The sequence below is a fragment of the Vidua chalybeata genome, chromosome 2 (assembly GCF_026979565.1).
Source record: "Vidua chalybeata isolate OUT-0048 chromosome 2, bVidCha1 merged haplotype, whole genome shotgun sequence".
Lineage (NCBI taxonomy): Eukaryota > Metazoa > Chordata > Aves > Passeriformes > Viduidae > Vidua > Vidua chalybeata.
In genome coordinates this window covers 101,936,410-101,963,270 of record NC_071531.1, presented here as the reverse complement: position 1 = coordinate 101,963,270, position 26,861 = coordinate 101,936,410, and the positions used below count along the sequence as shown (strand labels likewise).

The window sequence follows — 26,861 nt, the reverse complement described above, 5'->3', positions numbered from 1 at the left end:
TCCTTTTTGCAAGCTGCTTTTTTATTTGTTACTACATGAATACACTTGAAAAGAAGAGAAAGGCTACACTGGAAAACATTTAAATACATTCTGATCTCTGTGAACCAGCAGCAACCTGCAGTTGATGCCACAGTTATTGCATTCTCAAACTGCTCAGATGCCCAACTCAAACTAAGAGCATTCAGCACTTTTAAATTCTTGAAGAGACACACTCTTTGTGGTTGGCATATAAACCTGAGAAAAATAATAGTCTTAATGATGAAAGATGATGGTTTAGGTAATGGAATATGCTATTTTGAAGTCAAATAGCTGCTGCAGAATTAGTTACCTTCATAAGTACATAGAATACTTTCAATCATAAAGATCTAGACTGCATATAATAGAGAATAAGTAAGTTTGAACAACATGCATGACAAATGTAAAAAGTATTAATTGATGACCTACAGTTTTGAACTGCCCAAGACACATTCAAAAGTAATCAGACGCTCACAGTCTCCACCCTCATCTCTTTGCTAAGGCTGGATATTCTCATTACTGGTAAATAAAATTTAAAACCCCTGGCTTTATGCAATTGAACTGATATAAAATCTAGGACATTTTAATATTTGTTTTGCATTTTTTCTCCCATTTGTGAGTTCTGCTGATTCAGTAATTTTATACTAAAATCAAAATATCATTTGCTGATATAAAAGCATTTTAGCATATTTCCAATGTATAGAGGTTTAAGTCCAGGTAAAAATAAATCAGCTATAAATGAGTGTATTTCACATACAAAAATTCTCCTTATGTTAACATTTCAGTTCATAAACTAGTCACAAACTGCTTAAAAAGAGGCACTTAAAAAATCCGCACTTGGCCAAAAAATAATACCCATAATTTTTTAATTACTAGAAAACGCTACCAGCACTTCTCATTGTAACATGGTTATCAGCCCAATATGCACAGTGATCATTGGGTATTATCAGCTGTAAGTAGAAACAGAAAACAGTTTCAGTCTTCCTTGTTCTTGCTTATTCCCCTTGTTTCAAGGAAAGGCATAGCAGTTACCTCAAGACAACAGTTGACGCTTTCCTCCAGAATAAGCTCCAGCTGCCTCTTGTGCTTGTGAAACTGTTGAACCATTTGCACCACTTGCACATTCCTGTGTGGGAAAACCCCCACTCCCATGTGCTGCAGGTGAAGCTAAGAACTGGTGTTAAGCACTACTCATCAGACACTAACTTTTAGGAACTGTTTCTTTGGTCACATGTTGTTTAATCATGAAATGTGATGGTCCAGAGTGGACAGTATTTTTATTCATCCTGAGCCTTGGCAACCTTCCAGTTAATTTCAACACCTGGCCACATGTGTTGATGCAAAACCCAATCCTATTTGTCCCTGAGCCAATAGCATTGTCCCAGCAGTGTTGGCTGTTTCAAGAAGCAGTCAATATCCATGTGAAGCCATGTTCATTATTTCCCTGAATATCCAGGGTATGAAGGGGGTGGGGGATATTGTATCACAGTCTGTGGGGTTGGAGTATAAGGTGGAGGTAGGTCAGCTGGGTACTCCATTTCATGTTCATAACTGTATGGTGGTGGAGCCACTGAAATGGGAGAAAAAAGAACGCAGAGTTAAAAAAACTGTTTTTCAGATGCTGATCTTGCTGATATCCAGACTTGCATGCAACTGATATAAAACCTCCTGGCAATGCATTCATTTTTTTCAGGCTGCCATTATACAGTCAATTTATATCAATGTGAGTCATTGTTTATTGCCCTTTCCTTCACTCCTTAGCTGTGTGCCTACCAACAGGCTGTGCCGGTAACAGTGTTTGAGTGCCCGTATGATGAGAGCAGGCGAATGTGGTAGACCTAAACATTTTTGGGGGAGAAAGACTGAATTAATCAGATCCATTCCTTTCCACCTCCTTCAGCAGCAACAGGGATTTATGTCATGTCAAAATGACGGCAGTCAGGGTTCTTGATCTCCACAGACACCTCAAACAGCCTCTGGATCTCCACGTGCCACACCATGGCAAACACAGCAGCATCACACTTCCCAGGGCAAGACATCTTGGCACAGCTTGGGCTGAGGAAGAACAAAGCTTTCACCTTGTCCACACCAATGGGGACATCTGAGGAGAGCCCAGCATTCATAAACTGGGTTAGGCATTCAGGAGGCAACAAAAACATCCAGAAGTAGCTGAAAACTTTTTCTCAATTACTTCTAATAACTTTAAAGAAAAAGGATTAATTCACTGACAAAAAAAACAGTGAATGCTGCAGAATGATAGCGCAGTAAGAACTAAAGGCTCTGTATCAACATCCAAATAGAGTATTCTCTACAAATTTTAAGGTCCAGAGTCTGCTCATGTCTCCATTTATGTCACCACAGATCCTGTCATGTCCCCTCCATAGATGTCTCAGGCAGACTGGCAACAAAACAGTACTAGTAAAGTGTGGAAACAGAAACCTATGATGTTTGTGATGGGGGAAGAGATTGAAATCCCATGATGCCATGAAAATCATGCTCTGCTCTCTTGAACACTACGCTGCTGCTGTGGCTGAGGCAGAAGCAAGAGCATCCTCAAAGAGCATCCTTGCTGTTCCTATCCAAAACAGGTAATGGCAGGGGCAGTAGTGTTGGCCACAAGCCACACAGGCAAACGAGGTCAATCATTATTCTAGAAGTGTTCATGACAGCAGGGAACACAGAAAACATTTCCAAGCTTCCCCATCCTCCAAAACCTGCTGCTGCTGAGAGGAAGAACTGCTCAAACCGATGCTTGCACTAGAGGCCTTGAAGTGTAGAGTCAAACTGCCTAGAGATTGAGAGATAAGGATGAGTCACTGCAGAAGCAGACTATGGGAAGAAAAGGTTACAGCCCTGAAGTTTTCGTTTTGCTCTTGTTTTTACAGCTTGCAGCAACTATTCATTTTTGAATAGTTCTAGTTGCTAGCTCTTCAGCAATTCATGGTTGAGAATATTGCCATTTCCTTTCATACTCATCTCTGTACACAAAATAATGTTGAAATTATATGGATTATTACAGATGCTTTCAGTTTAACTGGAACCTAATGCTGTGAGGGAGAAAACAGACATTAGGATTGGTATAATAAAGGAATACGTAAAACTATTGCACAGCTTGTTGATAAGTATATATAATGCACCTGAGGTTTGCTGCAACTTATGCAACAGGAGGGAAGGGATCTCTAGGAGTGGGATGATAAGACTTCATGCATGGAACATCTTTGCATTTTATTACAATGAACTCTCAAAGTTATCCCAAGGTAATTGCTCCTGAATTTGTAATTAACAATGTCACTGAATTGCATAAACACCATTATGCTGCATCCAGGGTCTGCTTTTCTCTTCAACAATGTGGCCATTTTCATATGGTGGATGTGGAATTGAGGCAAATGTGCCTTGCAGACCCCAGCTGGCTTGGTGTCACCTCCTTTGGTGTTCCTAGAGTGGTGCAAATTGACAAGTGTGGTGCTGTGGGTGACTCTACACCAAGCTGGCTCATACATAGCTGTATGTACCAGCTCACACTCACTTCGGACACAACTGCACTGCCCCAGAGGCACAAGGGGTCCCTAATGCCCCCTGGGATGCCACAGACCCTGTGACACCTCTGGCTTAGACCCTGTGCCTTCCTGCTGCTGCCTGCACCTAAATAAAACTACATCAAAACAATTTTAACTCACAGAGAAGCCTGCACTGAGCACGTCCAACACTCGGCTAACTTTGACTAAGGCACAAACAGGTACCTCAGCACCATGTCCCCACCTGGGATGGGGGTGGGGCTAGACCTAGATGATCTCTAAGGTCCACCCCAACCCAAGGCATTCTATGATTTTATAACCATTGTCCAAATTTGTATTCCAAATTCCAGTTCAGGCATGGTGCCAGATGGATGCAGAGATTGAGCACTGCATCCTAGCCAGCAGTCCCTCCTGGCACATGCAGTACAGAACACCCTGGAGAGATACCCATGTGCTTTTATAGAAGTCACCAGGGATCCTGCAGCACCCAGCAGTGCATCTGAGCTCTGGGCAAAAAACAGTCAGCTCTAATGCAGGTTGCATTAGACTCCACATCACCACTCAAAGCCTTTGCCTTACTATAATAAGGTCCACAGACCTTATTATCCAGGTTTTCCCCCTTCTGTGATATGCCTGGCCTCCATTATATTGGACAATGCGAAGGAGCCAGCTGCACATGAACAAGAACAATTACAAGAACCAGAACACTAAAGAAGAACAACTGATCTATTGCCAGAGAGCCTCTAGCACAGGGAGACAGTTTGTCCTGTAAAATGCAGCACTGCCCTGAGCAAGGACTTGACACACTCCTGCAGGCACCATGAGCCACCCATCTGTGAAGTGTATCACCTGGCCAGATCTCCTTAGCCCACTTAGCAACTGAATAAACACTCCCAGACAGAGCTCAGATACTGCCAGATACTGCATACTGAAGCCTTGCACCACAGGACTGCATGTGATGCAATGAGCCCAGAGTCTGCTGTAAGGGACAATGGCAAACTCCCCCCTGCCCCCAGGAGGTGCCTGGGTTTTCTTATCTAGCATGAGCCATTTTAGCCCATCGTATTCTATACTTTTTGGGGGGACCATCACCACCAAGAAGACCAGCTGGAGAGGATCACTGGAACATCATTGGGATCCACGGAGTGGTGGTATTTTCCTTATTCTCTCTCTGTCACCTACTTTTCTGTCCCCCTGCCTATTTTCTGTTTCTTTCTTTCTCTCTCTCTCTCATGTCAAACAAAATCCATACTATTGTCACTGGCATATGGTTTCATTTGCATCTTAATTCGGGCAGAGGCATTTCTAAGGATTTTAATAATCAGATCATGAGTGTGGAGCTCTAACTATCCAATGATAACACTCCTGCCATGACCGCAGGCACTGCTGCAGGGCTGTCACTTTGCTTCCTTACCTGAGTATGTGTTGATGGTGTTGATGTGTGTTGTTCGGATGACCCCTACTCGAGTCTCACGGTTGCTTTTCATGCACATGCAGATACAGATGGCAATCCCAGCAATCACTCCCATTATAAAAACTATGCCGAAAACAATTCCAGCTATTGCTGTGCCTCTGCAAGGGGAATGGAAACATGCAGTCAGACTCATTAAAAAAACATTTACAAAACAAAATTATTTTCTCAAGAGCAGCCCCTATGTGACAAAAAATGCATATTAATTACTGAAAATGCCTCCAACTTTGATCCATCAAGGCACGTGAATAGAAAAAAATTAAAGACATCTGAAAAGAAAACGAGAAATTCTTTCAAAATACCTTTGCAATTGTGCCAGATCACTCTGCTGATTTACCATATGTTAAATCCTCCTGCTCTAGGGCCATCTAAATTTATCTACTTTTAAACATTATGAGGAATAATTCCTTCCTTCTCCCCTCATCACATAAGATTTTTTTTTCTGAAAGGCATTGGTATGATTTTCTTTTGAAAAGCCTAAGTTATCGCCAGCAATGTATTTCAGAAGCATCCATGTGCATGATGTACTTTCACAGAATATTGTAATTGCTTTATTCTAGGTCGAAAAGTCCTTCTGCTGTGCTTCTGAGCCCACAGATTAAGGGCAGCATCCTCTTCTCAAGGATGAGCAGCATAAAGCAAAGCAACACCCACCCTTTCACACATCTGCTGCTTCAGCCAGCACACATATTTGAGGCTTAAATAATTTCTTTTAAAATGATCTAGAGGAAAAAATTTAACTCAGCTCCTGAAATAATGAATCAGACTTTCATTGAAATTTTAATATAGATAAAGGAAATAAAGCATTATTGCATTCACACATTGGAGAAAAACCTTGAAAAACCTCCCAAAAAAAAAACTCACTAAGAGACATTGAAGAGCTTCCAAATAATACTGAGAGCAAAATCAGCCTTTTTGATGAACCCTACTTCACTCAGGTTAGTTGTCAGCTACAGGCAGTTAAGCATGTTATATGAAAGATGGTATTTATAGCCTACCCTTTCATGAAAAAAGCCTAGTCACTTGACAGAAATATTCTTACTCTGTGCATCTCTTCATCTTTCAGCAAAGACTTCAAATTGCAACCTTGCTGGCAACCTTTCTACTGAATATTTTAATCAATCCTAATTGATAGTTTGTCAGCACGAATAAGCCTCACTAGGAATTATTGCAATGTAGAGAATACAACAGGCACTGCAATACCACAAATATTAGGAGTCTAAACCATAGTTTAGATTCCCCACAGAGGCATGGGAAAACATAGCAGGCCTGTTTTTCAAAATCCTGATAGTCTGCTTGCTTCAAAAAACTCAGCAAGAGTCAGGATGGACTCAATACTTGAAAATGAGACCTTCTATTTGGGAACCTAAATATGAATTTAAGAGCTTCTTTTTAGGCCCCAGCTATTCAGGAACTTGGCCATGATTTGCAATACAATCACTTAATTGTACAGCATAAGTAAACACAGAAGATACAGTGTCGTAATAAATACACTGCAGAGAACTAAATTGTTTTCTGTTGTTCTGTAGCAATGAATGAAGAGTGTGCAGAGAGAAAAAAATCTGTTAACGTTTTGCAGAATATATTAAGACCTAATTAACAAAAGCCTAACTCATGACAGCAAACACCTGGCTGTAAAACCAGTAGCTCAAAATGCTGATGAGATCAAGTGCTTTGTATTAACCACCATGAGTAACTGAGAAACACAACTACCTAAACTGGCATCTAAGAAAAAAGAAGTCTTCCTTTCAAAGACATTCTTGGAAGGTGTGACCAACATTATCACTACCTTGAGAGAAACTGTCATAGGAGAGAATAGTTTGATTCAGAAGATACTTTAAAACTATACTCTCTTCATTCCAGAAGATTCTCTAATAATATCACAATTAAAAAACTATGCTTCCCCTTTTACAAACAAGTGATTCACAACTGCTTTGGTTACATTCACTTAGTAGATGAAGCACTGTGAGCACTGCCGGAGAGTTGCAGGGAACTCCCTTATGGAGAAATAATCTCTCTCCCAGCTGGATTCCCGGCAGCAGAACCAGTCACTGCTGACCACTGCTCTCCAGCCCTGCATTGCTTTGTTCATGGTCCACTGCTGCCCAGCTCCCACATCCCTGGTACACTCTGCCTGGCTGATCTGCTCAAACCCCAGAAACCACAACAGTTTCCTGTACTTCCAACCAGCTGCACCCTGAGAAAAACTCAACCTCCATCCTAGAAGCATGTAACACACAGTACACGTTACCTTCCCAGTGCTAAATTAAAATTCCTGTATTAATAAAGCCCATCGTATAACACAGTTTAAATAGTTTGCCTCCACTGTTTTCAAAGGCAAATGCATCCCATTTACTCCAGATGTTCAGCCAGATTCCATACTCCATTTGTGCTGAGAAATGGGTTTGCACTCTTCATTGGCAAGACACAGCTGTAGAAAGCCCTGCTGCATCTCCCTCCACCTGAAACTCAAAAAGGGCTGAAGTCCACTGTTGGAAAAAGCCTCTGAGCCTAAGCACAACTATACTGATTGACAGGACTTAAGGAGATGTACTCTTTCAAATTTATGTAACAGAATATATGTAACTCCATACCACTAGCTAATGGTGAGTCAGAATGTAAACTCACTCTGACTCAGAGACCTGCCCTTAAAGGCCCTCACAATGGTCCCAGTGAAAGCAGGAGCATATTGCCTTCACATATCAGGCTGCATCTTCTCAGCATCAAATGCTGGCAAGACAGTGGTCATGTAGCAGCTTTTCTGAGCACACAGCATAAAAAGAAATGTTTGTTCTTTTTGTGGAAAGCCTATGACTAGAATATATGTGTTGGAAAAACCTAGCTTTACAGAAACAGATGAGAGGCGTTTTAAAAGATTTTATGCCAATATCAGTCTCCTTGAAGGGTGAGACATAACAGATGTAAAACTCAACGCCATTCTATCAGAAGCCAACCTATTTCCTGGTTACAATACCTTATAAATATTTTTCAGCCTATTAGCTGCTGTCACACAATGCTGCTAATACTTCTAACACCAATCACCTATTATTTAGCCCATGTGGTCTTGCTACAATGCATCTTTCACAGTTCTAATTCTCCAAAATACCTGGTCTTTTTGCAAGGCCATCCTTTGAAACTTGTTTCTAGTTCAATCTCTCTCTCAACAATGTAATCTCTATTCCATGGCCTTTCTAAGTCAGCACACCTTATCTCAGCATTTGCATACAAATGTACAAGACTCTGTGAGCTTTCAGTCAGGTTTAGAGAATCCTTTACAAATCCGTTTCTCACATCTCCCACTCTTTCCTGAACTGTAAAAACTTCCTTGATGGCCTTATTCATCATTTGCTGCACACACGGAAGTACACAAGGCACTATTACTAATATTGCTGCTATAACAATTAATACATATAAACCTATTTTGCAAAGTTCCATCCTTCAAACAAATTGTTTAACCAGGACCCATCATCTGTTTTAATTTGATTTGCCAAATCTTTCCGTTTTTTAAGCTGTTTATGGATGGATTCTGAATGGTCAGACAACACAATCCTTCAAATTCTTCACAACAATGTCCATGTGCCAGTAAGAGAAAATCAATGGCAGCTCTAATCTGTAAGGTTGCATGTCTACCAGCACTAACACCTGTCATCATACCATACTAATTACAATGGAAGTAGTATTGATTTCTTTGCTCAACCAACATCCCAATCAGTCTAATTGTTTCAATACTACAGCTGAGGCAAGTTGAGGTAAAAACAAACCCGATGCAATGTATTTTGCAAGGCTCCAGGGTTTAAAATTGCTATTACAGTTTTCTTCATAATGACAGGCAGATCTTCATTTTCTATGTTTTTTCTTGATAGCCTAGGTGCTAGCACAGTGAGCCGTCTGATTCTATATGGGCCACCTTTAATTTTTGAGGGAATGCCCTGCCAGGCTCTATCTCCACAAATGAGCCAATATCCTTCTGGCAATTTCCATGGGAATTTGTCAAGAAAACAGTCTTACCCTTAGGGGGCACAGGAGTGGCACAATCGCACCAAAAACTTCAGTTTCTGTACACAGGATGATGGGGAGTAACATTTAATTGTGGATCTCCTGATACTGAAACTGAGCGCAAAATTCCATTGTCAAAGAACCAAGTATTTACAATTCTTGAGGTTCAAAGGGTGTTTTAAGGAGATCAGGGGCCCAACGATACCAATCGGTTACAGGATTTGTCTCATTGGCAACTGCACACGAACAGCTGTCATGGTTAGGTATTGGCCACTTCTTGGCTGGCACTGGCACACCGACCCAACAGGTTGCAAAGCGTTTGTCGCGGCTTGAATTGGTCAAATGTGTGGTGTCTGAGCCTGCTGACTTCGCTAAAGCAACCCAAACATTTGTTTTTGGTTTATCTACAGGCATATATGCACTGCAAAAGCAAGCAACCAAAACCAACAAGTACTAATATATTGCTTGATCTAACTCCATGTTTTTGTTCATCTACTCTTGGCAAAAGGCTTGTCTATGTATTTCAATTTTCATGTAAATCTTTTGGTACATTTGGCTTTTGTTTCTTCCCAAATTTCTTCAGGGACTGGCCAACGATATGGCTCTGAATTGCCCTGTTTACACTCAATTTTGCAAATTTGGATATCTTTGGATTCTTTAACACAATGGACACCGCACTTTTGCCAAAAGATCACTACGATTTTTACAGTTTTAATATTGACGTAAACCCCAAGATTCGCAGTTTTTGCAGGTTGGGCAGGAGACATCAGGCATGAACTGTAATCTCTCTGCACGGTTCATGTCTGCGCGTGCATTTCCCTGCTCGTGGAATTGTCAGTGCGCTCTTGTGCGTGATATGGCTTCACATTCTTTGCTGGAATCCACTTACGTCCTGCACCTGTGGAAACACAAGCAAACCCTTTGCCCCAGGTTATTAAACGAAACGGACCTTCAATATGTCCTGTCTCAGGGGTTCTAATTAAAACTGGAGGATTTTCTTTCACAGAGTTTTGCTGTTTGTTATTTGAAAAATGCCTAAAAATTGGTGGATTGGGTTCTGCAAATGAGCTATTTAAAAAATTAAAAACATATAAAGCTTTACCTCATCTGAGGGGTGGCTAGGGCCATTTCCCCCTTTCGTTGGTCTGAAATGTGTTTTAGAATGTGATGTGTAATTTCAATAATTGTTTGACTTGTGGGAGAGTAGGGACTTCCAAAAGTGTGACGAACACCCCAATCTATTAAAAATGTGGCCACTTTTTGAGCTGTGTATGCGGGGTCATTGTCTGTTTTTATTTCTTGGGGCATGCCTAATGAAGCAAAAGCTTGTAGAACATGTTGACAAGCATGATTAGCTTTTTCTCCTGAGTGGACAGAGGCAAAAACTGCACCTGAAAAAGTGTCTACAATATTTTTAAATTTCCCAAAAGATGGGTATTTGGTGATATCTGTTTGCCATAGTCGCAGGTTTTGCAACCCTCATGGGTTGACAGCTGTAGAAACAGGAGGTCGTACAAGTTGACAATCAGGTCAAGTGCCAATAATGTCTTTTGCTTGACCCTTGCAGATACAAAACATTTCCCCAAGTGCTTGCGCATTTTGATGGAAAAAGGCATGACTCAGTTTTGCTTGTTCAAAAATGTTTGGCAAAATGTTTGAAACAACCATCATCAGTTTGTCTGCTCTTGCATTTCCTTCTGCCATGAATCCTGGAAGCAAGGAATGAACCCTGATATGAGAGACAAAATATTGGTTAGCTCTGTATAACAAAATTGTATAAAGACATGAAAGCCAATAATATAGGGTTATCATTTGTAACATCCTTTAAAACTCATCCTTTTATTCTTTTAACAATATTAGCAATATAAGATGAATCTGTAATTAAATTAAAAGGTTCAGAAAAGAGCTGAAATGTCCTAACTACTGTGGCCAATTCAACAATCTGAGGAGAGCCTTCTACTGTTTGAACATCTGACTCCCATGTTTGGTTGTTTGATTTTGCCATACTATTACTGATTTGTGTGTTTTACCTGATCCATCAGTGAAGAGTTATAGCACTTAAAGGCTCTTCACTTTGCATGGGTTTTTCTCTAAAACTTAATTCTGCTTGCAACAGTTTGTGCCCTGGGTAATGAATAGAACAAACACCTGAATAATTTAACAATGCAATTTGTAAGTCTTCTGAATTTTGCAAAGCCTAATCAAGATAATTGGTTTTCACAGGTAAATAAATAATTACAAAATCTTGGCCTGCCATAGTTAGCAATCTTGTTCTGGCTCCAATTATGATTTGAGCTGTCAACTCCATAGTTGTAAAAATTGTTTATGGAGACCTATAAGGAAGAACAACCCACTCTATGATTAACAAATGATCTTTTCCAGAAGTGTCCCATTGAAAAATTAGACCACGAAGTTGCATTTTTTCTCCTAACTGCAAGAAAAAAGGGTTCTTATGGAGCACAGTGGTGTGTTTGTCTTTTTTTGGAAAGCTTCAGTGACTTTTTCAAGGGCTTTTTGAGCTTCAGGTGTTAAAGTTCTAGGAGATCTGATGTCACAGTCTCCTTTCAATTAGTTAAAAAGTGGGACAAGTTCATCATTAGTGATTCCCAAAACAGGTCTGATCCAATTAATTCCTCCTAAAAGCTGTTGTAAATCTTGCAAGGTTTTGACACTGGTTCAGAGCTGTATTTTCTGTGGCTTGATTGTTTGTTCTGTCATCTTCCATCCTAAATATTTCCAGGGTGGGATTTCTTGTATTTTTGATGTAAAAATTTCCAATCCAGCATTTTGAACTTCAGTGATGACACTGTTTCAAGTATGTTCCATTTCCTTTTGAGTTCATGCTACAATGAGTAAATCATCCATGTAATGTAAAATCCTTGACCGTGGGTGTTTTTGTCAGGCTGGAGACAAAGCTTGTGCCACAGAATATTGACATATTGTTGGAGAATTTTCATCCCTTGTTGTAAAACTGTCCAGTGATATCTTTGCAGTGGTTCTCCTCTATTGATGGCTGGAACCGAAAAGGCAAATCAAGGAGCATCTTCTGGATGCAGTGGAATGTTGAAAAAACAGTCTTTTAAGCTGATGACAACATCTTGGAATCACTGAAAAGAAGGAAGTCCAGGTTGCAGGGGTCCCATGCCGTCTATCGCTTTGTTGATCTTTCTCAAGTCGTGGAGTAATCTCCAGGAATCAGAAGTTTTGTGAATGACAAACACCAGGGAAATCCAAGGGTTATTTGTCGGCTTGATGTGACCTTTTTATAATAGTTAATTCACTAATTTTTTGAGGGCATTTAGTTTTTTCTCTGCTAGAGGCCACTAACTTACCCAAACAGGGCTGTCAGTTTTCTATAACTTCAGAGTAGCAGCTGCGGCCGTGGCTCCCGTCAAGAACTCACTTCTATTTTTGTTCCCCACTGGGACAGTACATCTCTCCCCCATACTGTAATGGGTCTCTGCACCATGAAGGGATGGATGATCGCTGTCTTCCCTTCAGGACCTGTAACAGTAATCATGAATTCACTTTGCAGACACAGTGTGACTCCTCCAATTCCTGTGAGAGCACCCATGAGTGCCACTAGATTCCAATTGCTAGGCCAAAACACATGAGAAATTATGTGACATCTGCACCAGCGTCCAGCATAACAGTAATCTTAACTGCTTTACCACAGTGTGTTAGACTGCGAGTCAGCTGTGGCTGTTCACTGCTGATACATTCTACCCAAAGGACATCAGGAGCTGGGCTAAAGCTCTCAAGCACCATTTATCAGTATAGAGCTCGCTTAGTTAAAAGCAGAGTCTCTCAATATATGTCTTGCTTAGCTATAGTCATTGGCAATGCAATAGTAATAGCTATTAGTGTTTTTGGTTGAATTACCACTGGAGGACTATAAGCAAGAGCTAAAACCATCAGCTCTTTGTTACAATTTACTGAAACAACAGCTGGAAAAACTGAAAATCCAAGAATTATGTTCCTATCTCTGCCTATAGCTAAAAGTCTTGTCTCTGTTGTGAAGTACCAGTAACTCCTGTGGGTATAAATTCATGGCAAAAGACTTTTTAGAAGTATGTTAATTTAGAAGTTGCCAGTTCACATTGTGCCCCTGGGGATAATAAATCGGGATTGCTTAGGAGATGACTGGTGATTTCACAAATTGCATCTGGTTTGGGTTGCCTAAGTTTACTTGCGATAGAGCTGCCATTATTTGTTTCATCACGTGGTGGCGCTGCCCACTTTTTGAAGTTTCCCGATAGAGGCTTCCCTTTTATGTCAAATTTGGAGTGACAGCCGTTCGCATAATGCTTCCCTTTTCTGCACCAAGGGCAAGTATAAGGTAATTTTGCATTTTTCACTGCCTCATAACAGTCCTTTTTCAAATGATGAGGTTTTCCACAGTTAAAACAGCCCTTTAATGGGTTCCAGCTGTAAAGCAGTGAGGGTTTTCTCAAGTTTTTGTCTGAGCCTCAATGGCTCTTTTATCTCCCAGCGAATCTTGGGACTGTGTAAGTTGTTCCTCCAGTGCACTAGCTGGTATGGTTGCAATGTGCTGTGGAATTCCCAGCTTGCTGCAAGCAGTGGGCATTTGTGTCATAGTTGGTGGCTGGTTTAGTATAGTTATAAAATGACCCTTTAACGTTCATATTTTGCATTAGCAAAGGCAAGGCATTTAATTAAATGAGGATGTGCTGCTTCATCAGGACAGTGCCTTTGAACCGCCTGTGTTAAACGGTCTAAAAAGGCACCATAAGGTTCAGTTTCAGCTTGTCAAATTACAGAATAGACATTTTCATGGGTTCCCGCAGGCTGCACAGTCAAAAGAGCCTTATGTGCTGCATTTTTAATATCTCCCAGCACTGCTCTAGGCAAGGATTCTGCTTGGTCCTCTGCTTTATCATTTGGAATATCTCCAGCTAATTGACTGATCCTAAGTTGGGCATTAGGACTTCCAGCATAGCTTTCTATCAATCTGTTAAGATGCTTTCACCATTCTAAGTCCCATAGAATATATTGCAAGTTCCTTAAAAATCATAGATGAAACATTATGACAGTCTGAAAGTCATAAGAATTGTATGTACCTCTCACCACATTTTTAAAAAAGGGGGAGCTCAAGCTGCTGTCTTTAATAGGTTTAACTCCTTAATACCATAGTGTAATATAGGTTCCCACAGGGGATTAGTATTATTTCTCCCATACCTAACTGGCATAGCAAGGAGCTCTCCATATGGTGAATTAAAGTCTTTATCTTGCATGACGTTATGTCTTATCTCAGCCCAATCAGTCCGTCATTTTGAATTATTTTCCAAGACAAAAGGAATCAAACCTGACTCCCATTCTGTATTCACGGGGCCAGGATGTAACAAAAAACTCTTCCTCCAAACTGGAATCTGTATCCTGCTTCATTTCCACATCAACAAGTTTGCAAATCACGGGTTTCTTTCTCACATTCCCCCTTTTCTAGCCGGTCCCTTTTGTAGTGTTAATAGAGCAGCCTCCTTCCTTTCTGTTGACAGAGCATCCCCCTCCCTCTTCGAAAGAAGTAGAAATTTCAGCTTCTGTCCCCTTTAAATCTGTAGATAAAGGCAGGGGTGGAAGGACACTGGGGCTGGGGTATGGCAGCAGTGGCTGCAGGCTGGGAAAATGGCAGAAGCCACGGGGGGAGCGGCAGGGGTACCATGGCCCCGTTTTGGGTTTCAGTATCTCCGGTTAAGACCAAAGGTGAAGGAGACTTTGAGGACATGGCCCAGGACTCGGAGCGTTCTGCAGACACGATCGAGCAAGTAGAGAACTCAGCAGGCTGTTTAAAAATGTCAGTGAAAACGTGACATGCAGACAGTAGCCTTGCAGCTGTATGATCTCGGTTTATGGTAAAAGCATTGTATAATTTAAGTCCAACCAAGGCCCACAAAGGAAAGGGGAACATAGGTGTCACCTATAGTTGGAAACTGTTTTTGAACCCAAGATAGCAAATTTTTTAACTCCTGTTTTGAAACATCACAAGAATTAGTGATTAAGGCTCCTGATCAGAGCCTTAAGGTTCTTATAAACATCTCTGGGCTGCTTGGACATCTTGTGCCCAATCATGTTCCCCAAAGCCTACCTGTTGTCATGCAGCAGGTGATTATATTCTCTGTCCCACTCGAACCAGTGGTGCAAGTAGAGGTCCGGATAGCTCCTTCCTTGCAGGAGAATTATAATTCCCTAGGGTCCCGCTTCCTCGCAGTGGCACTTAACAAAAAGTACTTCGGGGCATTCCAACCTCTTGACAGATTAGCCAAATCGCTTCCTCACAATGGAAGCACCATTTGTTGGAAAATCCCAGCTTTACAGAGACAGATAACTGAGAGGCGTTTTAAAAGATTTTATGCCAATATCAGTCTCCTTGAAGAGTGAGACATAACAGATGTAAAACTCAACGCCATTCTATCAGAAGCCAACCTATTTCCTACTTACAATACCTTATAAATATTTTTCAGCCTATGAGCTTTTGCCACACAATGCTGCTAATATTTCTAACACCAATCACCTATTATTTAGCCCATGTGGTCTTGCTACAATGCATCTTTCACAGTTGCAATTCTCCAAAATATCTGGTCTTTCTGCAAGGCCATCCTTTGAAACTTGTTTCTAGTTCAATCTCTCTCTCAACAATGTAATCTCTGTTCCATGGCCTTTCTAAGTCAGCACACCTTATCTCAGCATTTGCATACAAATGTACAAGACTCTGTGAGCTTTCAGTCAGGTTTTGAGAATCCTTTACAACTTCATTTCTCACATATATGAAGAAAAATAAGGATGTATTTTTTTTCTTTTTTCTGAAATGTTAAGGTTTCTCTTTGCTCTTTTACAGAATTTTTGAAAATAAATATCCTATAAGCAAATATACCTTATTATTAAAGCCTGCTTGCTTTGTCCCTCTTTCTCTCATTGATATTTTAGACTTCTGTATAGAGACACAGAGGGATACGGTGGGTTTTATAGCTGTTCCAAGGAAAATGCCCAAGAGAAAAGCAACACTTTCACAAAAGAAGACTAAAGCAAAAGAAGACTTGGAAACTATACAACAGAGTCACAGAGCAACAAGGAAGTTTTAAAAAAAGGGAATATTCTGAAATGGAATACTTTGAAGGAAAACATTATACAAAGTCCTGACGGTGGAGGTACAACTTACACTGAAGAAGGCTTCAAGCATCAGCTCTTTATTGTTCTTCAGTACAACCTTTTATACACTTAATCTTAGAGGGCATTACACCTGTGCGCCCACTGTACCCTTTTGTGATTGGTCAGTGCACCTCAGCACTCCATGTCTCATCACCTCCAATACTGTTCACCTGTCCTACACAGTTGTAGCCCATTAGGGATGAGGTTCGGCTGCAGCCCCACTCACAATTTCCACAAACTGTATGCCTACAAAGTCCTTCACAGAAACAAAACCAATGAATAGAAGAGGACTGCCACAGAAAAATAATGCATGGGAAAGTAAAGATTGAAAGAGGAAAAGTAATTTTAAAGCTGTAGAAATGTCAAGAGAGACTGTCAAGATAAAAATCAGATATTTAAAGAAGAAGCTTTTCTCCTGTTTTTAGCAACATCCCACTGGAAAGAATATAAATTTCACTCCCAGCTTAACATTTCTGGCCCAGAAAGGTTGGTTATTTTTTTCTTGTATCAGTTGATTAATTTCTTTTCTGCAAATCTGTCCAGCCTTGACCTAAGCTCAGGTAAATTTTAAGACCCAGAGCCTCAGGTGGCAAAGAATTTCCTGACTTAACTATAAAAGTCATATAGTCACAGAATGGTTTATGGTGGAAGGGACCTCAAAGACCATCTAGGTCTTTGAGGTCCCTTCCACCATAAACCATTCTGGTTTCAGTTCCAACCTCCCTGCCATTGGTAGGGATGTCTTTTACTAGACCAGGTAGCACCAAGCCCATCCAAGTTGGCCTTGAACACCTCTAAGGATGGGACTTCTCTGGACAACTTGCTCTATTACTTTGCCACCCTCTCAGTAAAGAATTTTCCCCTAACATCTAATCTAAACCTGCCTTCTGTCAGTTTAAAACCATTATGAATCTGACAAACTGTCCCCTCTGCGACTATTCTTAACTGAATACCCAATAGTTTCCTCTGGGGATCCTAGCCCTCAGCTCACCACCCAGAGCCCTCAGCTTGTCACCTAGCAGCTACCCCTTCCTTCTGCACTGCCTGTGATTTTACAGACATTTAGAATCATGCCTGCCAGCCAACTCTTCCCCTGCAGAAACCTGGTCCCTCTTGGCTGTTCTGCCTACAGGGACTGCTTCATGCCTTGAAGCCCTGGCCACTCCTCACTGCATTTTTTCTCAACCTCTTTTGTTGTTTTCTGAGAGCATGGTATTAGATTTGTTTTTTCTCGACTGTCAAACAGTCAGGAACTAAGGTTTTATGGCACTATTTACCATAGTACCAAGTCTCATTTCTGAGAGTAATGTCACTCCAGAGCACACCAAGTCCTCTGGGGCACATTTCCTCTGTAGCCATCATTAGGAGCAGATATTGCTCTGGCTGTAAATCTGATTACAGACTTTCCATGCCTATTGTCCCAGTTCATATCCTTCATTAAAAGATATGAACTGGGACAATAGGCATGGAAAAAAGCCCAACTGGTAGTTCAAACACTGGGAACGCGTATTTTGAATACCCATTCTCGCTCCAGCAGATCTTGCAATGAAAATGTGGTCTTAGGTTTTTCTCTAAGCTGTGGTTAATCAACCCTCTGCAGAGGTTTTCCTAGGCTGAAGCACAGATAGCATGGTAGAACAGATTCCATGGGTACTGCAGATGTTGAAGATCAAGAAATAAAAGGCTGAACTGCTATTCACCTTTTAGAAGGAATGAAAGGGAAACAGTTAATTATCAGAGTTTCAGCCATTCCAATGACACATTTATAGCCATCCCCCTGCACTCAGCACAAGCATACCAGGCTCTGTTTCATGTGCTTATTCAGGAAGACTCATCTAATCCAAGTCAAGCCAAATGGAAAAAAATAATTACTGAACTGGACCTTCAGCAGACCTCTGGCAAAGTATCAAAGTCCCAGAGCCAGAGGCGTGAAATGTCTCAAAGTGCCTTAATCATGGGAAATTTTATTTTAAGCAGAGTCCCGTACAACTGTCATACATACACAGAACTATCCTCAACCCATCTGTTGCTAGACCTATTTACTGTGGGATGCCTGAAAGTGCCGAATTTTAATTATTTGAAATCTTCAGCGAATGCCAAGCTTCCTGAATTTCTTTTATTTATTATGAAATCCAGAGGCTACATCTCTATATTCCTAACTCTTAAAATGTCGATTGTATCCTTTGGTGCACTCCTCCTCCATACCCACTCTCAATATTGCCATATCAAATTAATCAGCTTAAGGAACATTCCTCCCTTCAGCAATAGCAGTCAGCTGCTTTTCTCAGAAGTACTATTGGATATAAAGAACTCCACGTCAAATGCCACACTTAAGACAGGCTACACACACCTTCTTCCTCAGTTTTGGAGGCCAAGATATGCGCACAATTTTTATGCTAAATGTGTTCTCTGCCTCTTTTCCTCCCATTCTCTCTGTCTGCCTTTCTTCCTGGCAGTATTGTGCATCCTCTAGACTTTAAAAAACAGCCCAAAACCCACCCAAAAAACTCACCTCCTCCAACATACATTAGGTTCATGAAGATAACACATGTTAATTCAGAGGTAATTAAACAGGCTGTTGCATCCTTAGTGTCACTAGTAAGATTTTCCCCCTATCCTCTCACAAACCACCATCTCTCTATGTGTAAGGAGATTACAGTTCTCTCAAGTATTTTTTTACTTTTTCTTCAAGTTACTTTTGAAGTTCTTGCTATCAGGTGTTTTGTTTCCTTTTGTGTGGTTTTTCTAAATAAAAGCTGCCTTAGAGTAAGACATTTCTGAAGACAAAGTTTATGAAGAAACTTTGCCATGTAATGTAGCATGCTACCTTTCTTCTGCTTATGCCAATATTCCAGTTTACTCCCCTTAAAAACTTACCCAGGGAAATACAGACCAATCACATGGGCTTAATACTTTATCAACAGATTTTCTTTAATCTGGTGGGCCAAATCCATATATAAGTCCTCTCATTGCCACTGAACATTCAGCTGGCCTAGCAGTATTTGTTTGAAGGAACAGGTGGACTATTCATCCCCTTAACTCCATTATTTATCTAAAATTTGGAATTATTTCACACCAACTCAGAGCTGCTGGCCATGAAGTATTGTGGAAGAGCAAAGGCAGCACCCAGAACCACCCTCGACAGCATGCTGATGCTGAACTGATTTTTGCCTTTTTTCTTTTAAATATTCTGTGCATTCTTTACATATATATTTGTAGCTCTATTATTGTATTCATAGCCTAGCTCCAGTACTTTACCTTACCCTACCCGATAGGCAGAAAGCCAAAACACATTCCAAAAGATTTCAAGCCGGGGTCCAAGGCTCCTATCCTATCTTGGCTCTTCCTGGCAACCAAGGCTGAGACTACCTCTTTCAGACATATTTTTATAAACAAAGTTAATTCCCTATGTAGAGAAGGGAGGATTTGAGAAAGGGATGAACTAGGGGAATTACCTCACCAATTATAATTCTATTTAGTGATTCTTGTTAGATATACTAATTTGCAAAACATATAAAAATTGTATACACATTATGCTGTGTGTGCATCTTCAGCATTTTCCACCTGGCGAATTGTGCACCTAAGAATCCTTATACAGGTAACCCCTTTTTATCACCCTGTGTCTGGCTCGTGATTTTAGGACCAGCAAGGAGGCATCTGACATCTACTACTGACTTCGTGCCCAAAGAGCTAGTTGTGGCACAAAAGCTACCTGTGTGCCAAGACAAGGCACAATATGGTGGAAAAAACTGAGCTGGAAATTAGCCCTCGGAAAATCCACTAGGATAAGCATAAGGGTCAGACAATTTAAAGCCTCTTGAAAGCAAATACAAAAAGCACTGTCAAAAACACACTCAAAATTGGGTCCTGCTGGATAAACCCCTTTTGTCCTGACACCCATCTCTGAGGAGCTCTGGGGTTTGAGGCTGGAAGTAATAACCAGATGTTTCCAACATCTCTGAGAGAACAAAGGCAAAATGCTGTCTGGTCAGGATGGGAGGTACTTTTCAACAGTCACTCTGTTGTGGGCAAGCCTGGAGCACCTATCACAGAGGAAACATGCTGCTTAAGTCACCTTAGTCCTCAACCTGGTAGCAAAATGCAGCAGCACAGGAAAATCAATAAAAGGTCAGTCAGAAGCTTCTGAGAAGAAGGACAGCCTGAATTTCTTGACTTCAAGGGCTAGGATGATGACAAAGGCCAAGCTTGTGTTTCTAGTAGAGAGTGGAAAGATGGCCAGGAGAAACAGCCTGAGCACTCAACCATCCCTGTGCCTTTTCCTTCATCTCACAGACACAGCCCTGTAATGTTGCACAAGTCCAAATATAAATCTGTAATCTTCCCAAGGAAAAAAAAAAAAGTTTAGAAGAGCTAGCTACTAAGCACAAGATGCCAAACAAACAGGAGGAAATGCTTATGTATCAGGAAATACCAATAGGCTGTAGCTATTGAAAACTCATAGGCAGGGAAATACAGCTGCAACATTAATACTGCAACAACTTGCTCTGAAAGTGTATCATGAAGGGGGAGAGGAGAAGGAATGTATTATTTTACATTAGAGATGCTCATGAGATTACAAGTCACTCAATGACAGACTTTGAACACTTACAGATTATACCTGTAGTCCAACTAGAGGTGGAGTTATTCATACAGGCCCTGAAACCCCAAAAACTAGATTAAGTGGATAAATTTGCATCTGTTCTTCATGCATAGAAATTAAAACACATTTATCAGAGATGCACACAGCCTGAAGGATGTTTGCTGAAAATATCTTCTAACTTAAAAAACATCCCTGGTATTCTAAAAAGATGATGATTTCTTAAAATAGAAAATTCTAAAACCCTACATGTAATATCTCAATGTTGAAACTCATTTTAATGAGTGAAAAGAGTTAATTAATCACTTAAAAGGTACAACCTAAGTTTTAATGATCACGATCTAGTCATATTGATTTTGTTTCAAAATCAGTATATACATTATTGCCTGCTGTTTATAGTCTGTACAACTGCTGGCATATGGGGCTAAAAAGAAAAGGAGAAGAGTGAGAGGCAGGAAACAAAACAGAGAATGGTTTTAAATGTACCTACTGCATGCCAAAAGGATTTTCTAAAACTGTAAGAGAGAGTTACGCTTGTGAAAAAAACAATACCAAACCATCCCAAAGAAGATAAAGAGCAGAAATACTAGAAAGACATGCAGATTTATAAAGAATAGACGGAGCATAGAAACCAGTGGTAAGCAAATGAGAAAGCGTAAGCAACCTCTAAAGAAGCAGAGACAAGACAACACTGAGGATTATATTGTTTTTCATGCAGTAAAAAGGCACCTCTGGAAGGAACCATGCAGATCATGTCCATTGTTTGGTGCAGAAAGTAGGATCAAAATTTTTTATGTTGAAAGACATAAAGGATATTAAAAGAACAATATCAGGACACAGAGTGTCTTGGATTAAATTCAGTTCTTTTAAAGATTTCAATACAGAGTTGTCAACAGAAAGACACAAGTAGAAAGGACAATAGTGACCATTTCCAAATTTCTAATGCAATTTTATCAGTTTGTTATTTGGGTGTGAGGCAACATGAAACTTCTCGCACATAACTAAAGAAAGACCAATATAGTGCCCATAGTGAAAAGGGAAGGTTATTCTTATGGAGCATAGCTAAAGCTGCAATAAAATCTTTTGCAATGCAACTAAATCCAAGGTACTAGCCAGAGCAAATAAGTGTTTGCAGGCTTAAAGCAGCAGACATGCTTTGAAGGCCGTGACTTACAGATTTAGAGATGGAACAAATTGCTGAATTCATTTATGTCTTCTGTGATCATCAGAGATAGATGCTTCAAAATGGGTACTCAAAGAGAGGTACAGGTAAAATAGTCCTAGCAAGGATTCTGTCAAACCCTGTGCACAGCCCTGCCAGCCACACTTAAAGCAGGAAGTGAATGCATGAGACAAGAGTTCAAAAGAAGGCCAAAGATTTCATCCCTGAGCTGGGCAAAACAAGACAAAGTAAATCTTACATGTGAGGCTGACAGAGTTCACCCAGCTCAGCGATGTGATTGAGAGCTGTCATGATGACTATTTAAGGCCACATTTTAAACTTCCACCTAAGTTCAGAGCTGACAGTAGGAATTTCAACCTTCACTTCCCTGTAAAATTTCCCAGTGGTGTTAGTAAACGAACTATAGAATAGTTTACCAGGACAGATGGTCAACTCATTAATGTCTGAAGTTTTAAAAATGAGATTACATGCTTAAAGAAGACATGTCCTGACCTGCTTTTAGGGAAAAAAAAAAAATCTGTGACTTAATCATGCAAAATTTCCGGTCAAAGGAGTATAACAACTGCTGACTGATCTTCAAGTCTATGCATTGGAGTATTTAACCATAAAAAATTAGAAGGATCAAATGTCTCCTTCAAGATGTGTCGTGGCAAACAGCACTTGCAAGAGCCTCCTCTAGTATTCAAATCCACCCAGATATACACAAACCCTTCCAAATGTGTTAGAGCCACTCACATTTAGCTCTAACTCAATACCTATTTACATTTGTTGAAGAAATACACCAAAGACAAGGTGTCAAATTGGTGCTAAAGGCATGGTTTCAGCATTTCAGCAGTCACTCTAAAGAACCCCCTGGTCAAGGCCTTCACAAAGCACAGCTCTAACATTAAGCTAGACAAATGCTAGCTGTGCTTACATGGAAGTGAGAGATTAAATCCACTTGTTCTACAGGAAGCCTCCTTCTTATAATGTGATGTTCTATGCTCTTGTGTCCATCATTCCTAACCACATGTGTCTGGAACAAGGTATTCAGAATGAGAAACTCCTTTGATGCTTGTAAATGGAAAAACAATTTTGAAATGAAAAAAAAGAAAAACAAATCAAAGCAAACATTCACTTGGTAATCAGGAAAAAAAAAATCACTTGTCATTCTACAACCTCAGTCTTAAATACGTGCTTTGTCATTTCCAGATGATTGAAGGATTCTGGTGTTCTACCATAATTTTATTTACTTTATCCCAGGAAGCATGTGAACTGTTTTAAAAACTGTAGATCAATTCTGTATTAAAATACCATCAGTCTGCCTACTCCTTCAAAGTGCTATAAAATATACTGATGAGAACACTGGAATATTCCCCAGGTACCATGGCTGAAACAAAACCTGCATCAGAGGAGGTTTCTAAAAAACCTCCTCTAAAAAAAAGCAACTACCACCTTCCCACTCAGTCTTCCCCAAGTACCAGGCAGTTCATATGCCATGTCATTTTTATCTTCTCTGGTTTTAGTCAAGAATATAAACCAAAAATAAGTCACAGACTGTATGCTAAAGACTAAGGAAATTACTAGTGTAATTGATGCAACAGAAAATAACATGCCCTATCATGAAGAACCACATTTTATGTTTCATTTAGGTTCGCCCTTGCACATGAATGTACGACTTGTGAGTTGTGACTCCTTAAGGCCAGAGTCAGGTCCAATAGCAGGCAAGCTTCTCTTCTTCCTCACCAATGCAAAGACAAACAGCTGCACTAGAGCCTATGTTTTTTAATCAACAGTTTATTCCTGTATTTTTCTCTAGATAGAAAATATTTGTAACCACATCATTTCATTTGCACTGTGAAACATGCTATTCATACAACATTGTTAAAGGGTCAGATTATTCTCACCTAGAATTTGTTCAATAAATTCCACCAACAGCCAAAACACTATTTAACAAAAACAAACAAGTAAATAAAAGTGCAAATGGAAAAAAAAAAAAAAGTACTCAAAGCAATATGAATTTCAAATCCAAGTAATCTGAATCGCTACTCAATCACTATCGGCTCAGTGTGAGAAACCATTTCAACAAAACATACAAGATTTCTATTCACAGATCTTTTCAGCTCAAGCTTGAAACAAAGTTCTCACTATCTCTAAAGCTTAGCTCCAGAAATTATATTATTGTACACAAACTAAGGAAAGAACCCACAATTTTAGCAAGCTTTCTGGTATGTTTCAAAAATACATGTAACATGAGACCTCAAAGGAATTCCAAAGATTGTTACCAGCAAGGAAAAAAAACAAATCAAACTGAAACCAAAAAAGCCAAACCCTGCCTTAGTTTATTGCCAAAACATAGTTTTGCCACAGCAAATTTACACTGAGTTCATGAACACAGCACACCTTTTTTTTTTAAGTGCAAATATACTCACGAAAAGACATTCCCAATGTAGGCATAATATGAACAGCAGTAGGGAGAAGTCCCGTCACAGCAGTAAGCCTTGCAGTCATTATCACACTGAGCCAAACAATCTTCTGCTGGATAAAAATAACACTCATGAGATCAAACATCAAAATCTTGTACAGCACAGCTTTGAAGAAAATGCAGTCTAACAGTTTCATACAATCACAGCACTGCCCTTGAGGTGTGATCTGACTCTGTAATCCTAATGGCAGCCCATTCCCACTCATTCTGCATTTCAGACTTGGGTGCTTTCCATATGGGTATTCTGTAGCTGGCCATATCACTTCCTCCTTATACTTAATCCTTTAAAGTAAAAAAGAACATTTTGAAATGCCAAGACACCACAGACCAACTTTTTCCATCCCAGCAAGGAGTCCAGAAGAAACCTGAGTCTGGGCTGCCTGTCTTGTTGCTCTGGAGGGTGGCAGGAGAGAAGGAACTTGTCTGAGAACAAGCTATTTCTGCCAGTCCCTGCCCAGTCCCAGCCTGGGCTCCCTTATCCCTTGCCATCTGGCAGCAGCTCCCCTCACTGTGCTCCAACACCAGGGCCATGGCCAGTGTGGTATGGCAGTGCCTGGCACAGGGGCCAGCAGTGCCCTCTCTGCCCCACTGAGGGCACTTGAGGCCACGAGTGCTCCCAGCCACAATGCACTGCCTGACAAAGCAATCTGTGAAACAACAGTAAGAGAGCTCTTTACAATCAAAAAACACAGAAGAGCATATATCTTTTTATTCCTATGAGAAGCTATTTTAACAGTATCTACCTCTTGTGCTGTCATGATATTTAGCCCTAAGTCAGGTTCCCCCAATAAGATAACACTGTACTGCCACTGCACTGTAAAAACATTCTTGGGGATCACCATCCCCACAGTCAAGGCTTCAGCTGCAGCCTGGATAAATTCAGAGAGACTCTGTGTCCCATACACCAACACCCTTGGTAACCTATTTGGTCACATACTGCAGTGGCAGAGACATAAAATCAAAGATGGCAAACCATGCTTCTGCATTCCCAATGCACTGTAGCTCCCCTTTCCCAGGCTGCAACTCACCTGAGAGGTTCTAATTCTCCCATTGCTATTACTGCCTTTCACCTGTGCTGACCCTTTTGGTTGGTATGCTGGGATCTGGGCAACCCCACCTCATCTCAGCTTCTGCCACGCTCCCATGCCTGCCCCAAGTAGCTGAAAATTCCCACCTTGCACTGAGACTCTTTTGCTCACTGATTCATGCTGCTGACCCATCTCACAGCCTAATTGCTCACAGGATTTTAGCAGGTCAGCTCTCTGAACCTGCTCACACTTGGTCTCCGCTTGAAGACGAGCACCAACCAAGGGCTGGAGAGGGCTGTGCAACACAGCACATGGGTCAGCCCAGGCAGATGCACCCTAACCCTGTGAGATGACCCCTGGATTAAAGAAGCACATGAAAAAAACAGAACCATCAACCCATCATTCTGCCAACCAGCCTCGCCAACAAGTGAATTAGGGCAGCCAGCAGGACACCCATCTCCAGAAGGAGAACATCCGGCCATGGATAGTACAGGCACTTCTATAGGAAGCAGCAATGCAGGACGAACTGCCACACAGGACACCCCATACCAAGGCTTTGGCAGGGCTGTCATCTCAGGACACTCCATACCAAGGCTTTGACACACCCCTGTGCCAGCAGCTCTAGGCTTTTGCAATGTCACCTCTTTTTTGGCGTGTGTAGTCATGGCTCCAGCTGTGCCATGGCAGTACACCTCCAGGCTCTGCCCTGGTGGGAGAGGTTCATTCACCCTGCACATCACAGGTCTATCCTATGCGGGTGGGTTCACAGAATCACAGAATCATAGAACGGGTCAGGTGGGAAGGGACCATGGTGGATCATCTGGTCCAACCTGACTGCTCAAGCTGAATCATCCTAGAGCAAGGGATTGCATCCAGATGGTTCCTCAGTATCTCTATTCAAGGAGACTCCACAACCACCCTGGGCCATCTGTTCCAGTGTGTGGATATCCTCATAGTAAAGTTCTTCCTCATGATCAGGTATAACTTCCTGTGCATCAACTTCTGCACGTTGCCCTCCCGCACCGCTCCACTGCTCAATACCACCGAGCCTCTGCTCCGTCCTCTTGGCACACCCCCTTCAGATATGTATACACGTTAATGAGGTCCTCTCTCAGTCTTGTTTTCTCGAGGTTTACTTTCCCTGCAGCCAGAGAGGGGCTCCCGCACAACACACCCTGCCCGGGACATCTCTTGCTGGCACAACCCGGGGAACAACTCCGTATGCCAATTCAATCGCCGACGAGGAAAAGCTCCCACGTCTGACCTAAACTGCCGGCCCCGCTCACACCCGCTGCCCGCAGCTTCGCGCCCGTCCCCCGCCCCACGCCGGCCCCGCTGACCTGCCAGAAGGAGGAGGAGGAAAGGGGGAAACAATTCCCTCCAGGCGGGGTACCTCTCCGTCCGGCCACGCCGCCCCAGTCGCTCCAT

General features: G+C 41.2%; 1 protein-coding gene across 1 annotated transcript; it reads right to left on the bottom strand.

The window, feature by feature from the left end:
• CYYR1 (cysteine and tyrosine rich 1) lies at positions 1–26,861 on the bottom strand. The gene is made up of 4 exons (XM_053934780.1): positions 26,774–26,861; positions 24,353–24,455; positions 4,945–5,102; positions 1–1,585 (listed from the first exon to the last, which is right to left on the bottom strand). The coding sequence occupies exons 1-4, from the start codon at positions 26,859–26,861 to the stop codon at positions 1,452–1,454; spliced, it is 483 nt and encodes a 160-aa protein (XP_053790755.1). The 3' UTR covers positions 1–1,451.

Bases quoted from the DNA above. Each gene is read 5' to 3' on its own strand.
- CYYR1 (XM_053934780.1), bottom strand. From the start codon at position 26,861: ATGGAGCGACTGGGGCGGCGTGGCCGGACGGAGAGGTACCCCGCCTGG. The intron at 24,456-26,773 runs GTCAGCGGGGCC...TTTATCCAGCAG, and splicing joins CCTCCTCCTCCTTCTGGCAG to AAGATTGTTTGGCTCAGTGT. The intron at 5,103-24,352 runs GTGAGTATATTT...TTCCCCTTGCAG, and splicing joins TACATTGGGAATGTCTTTTC to AGGCACAGCAATAGCTGGAA.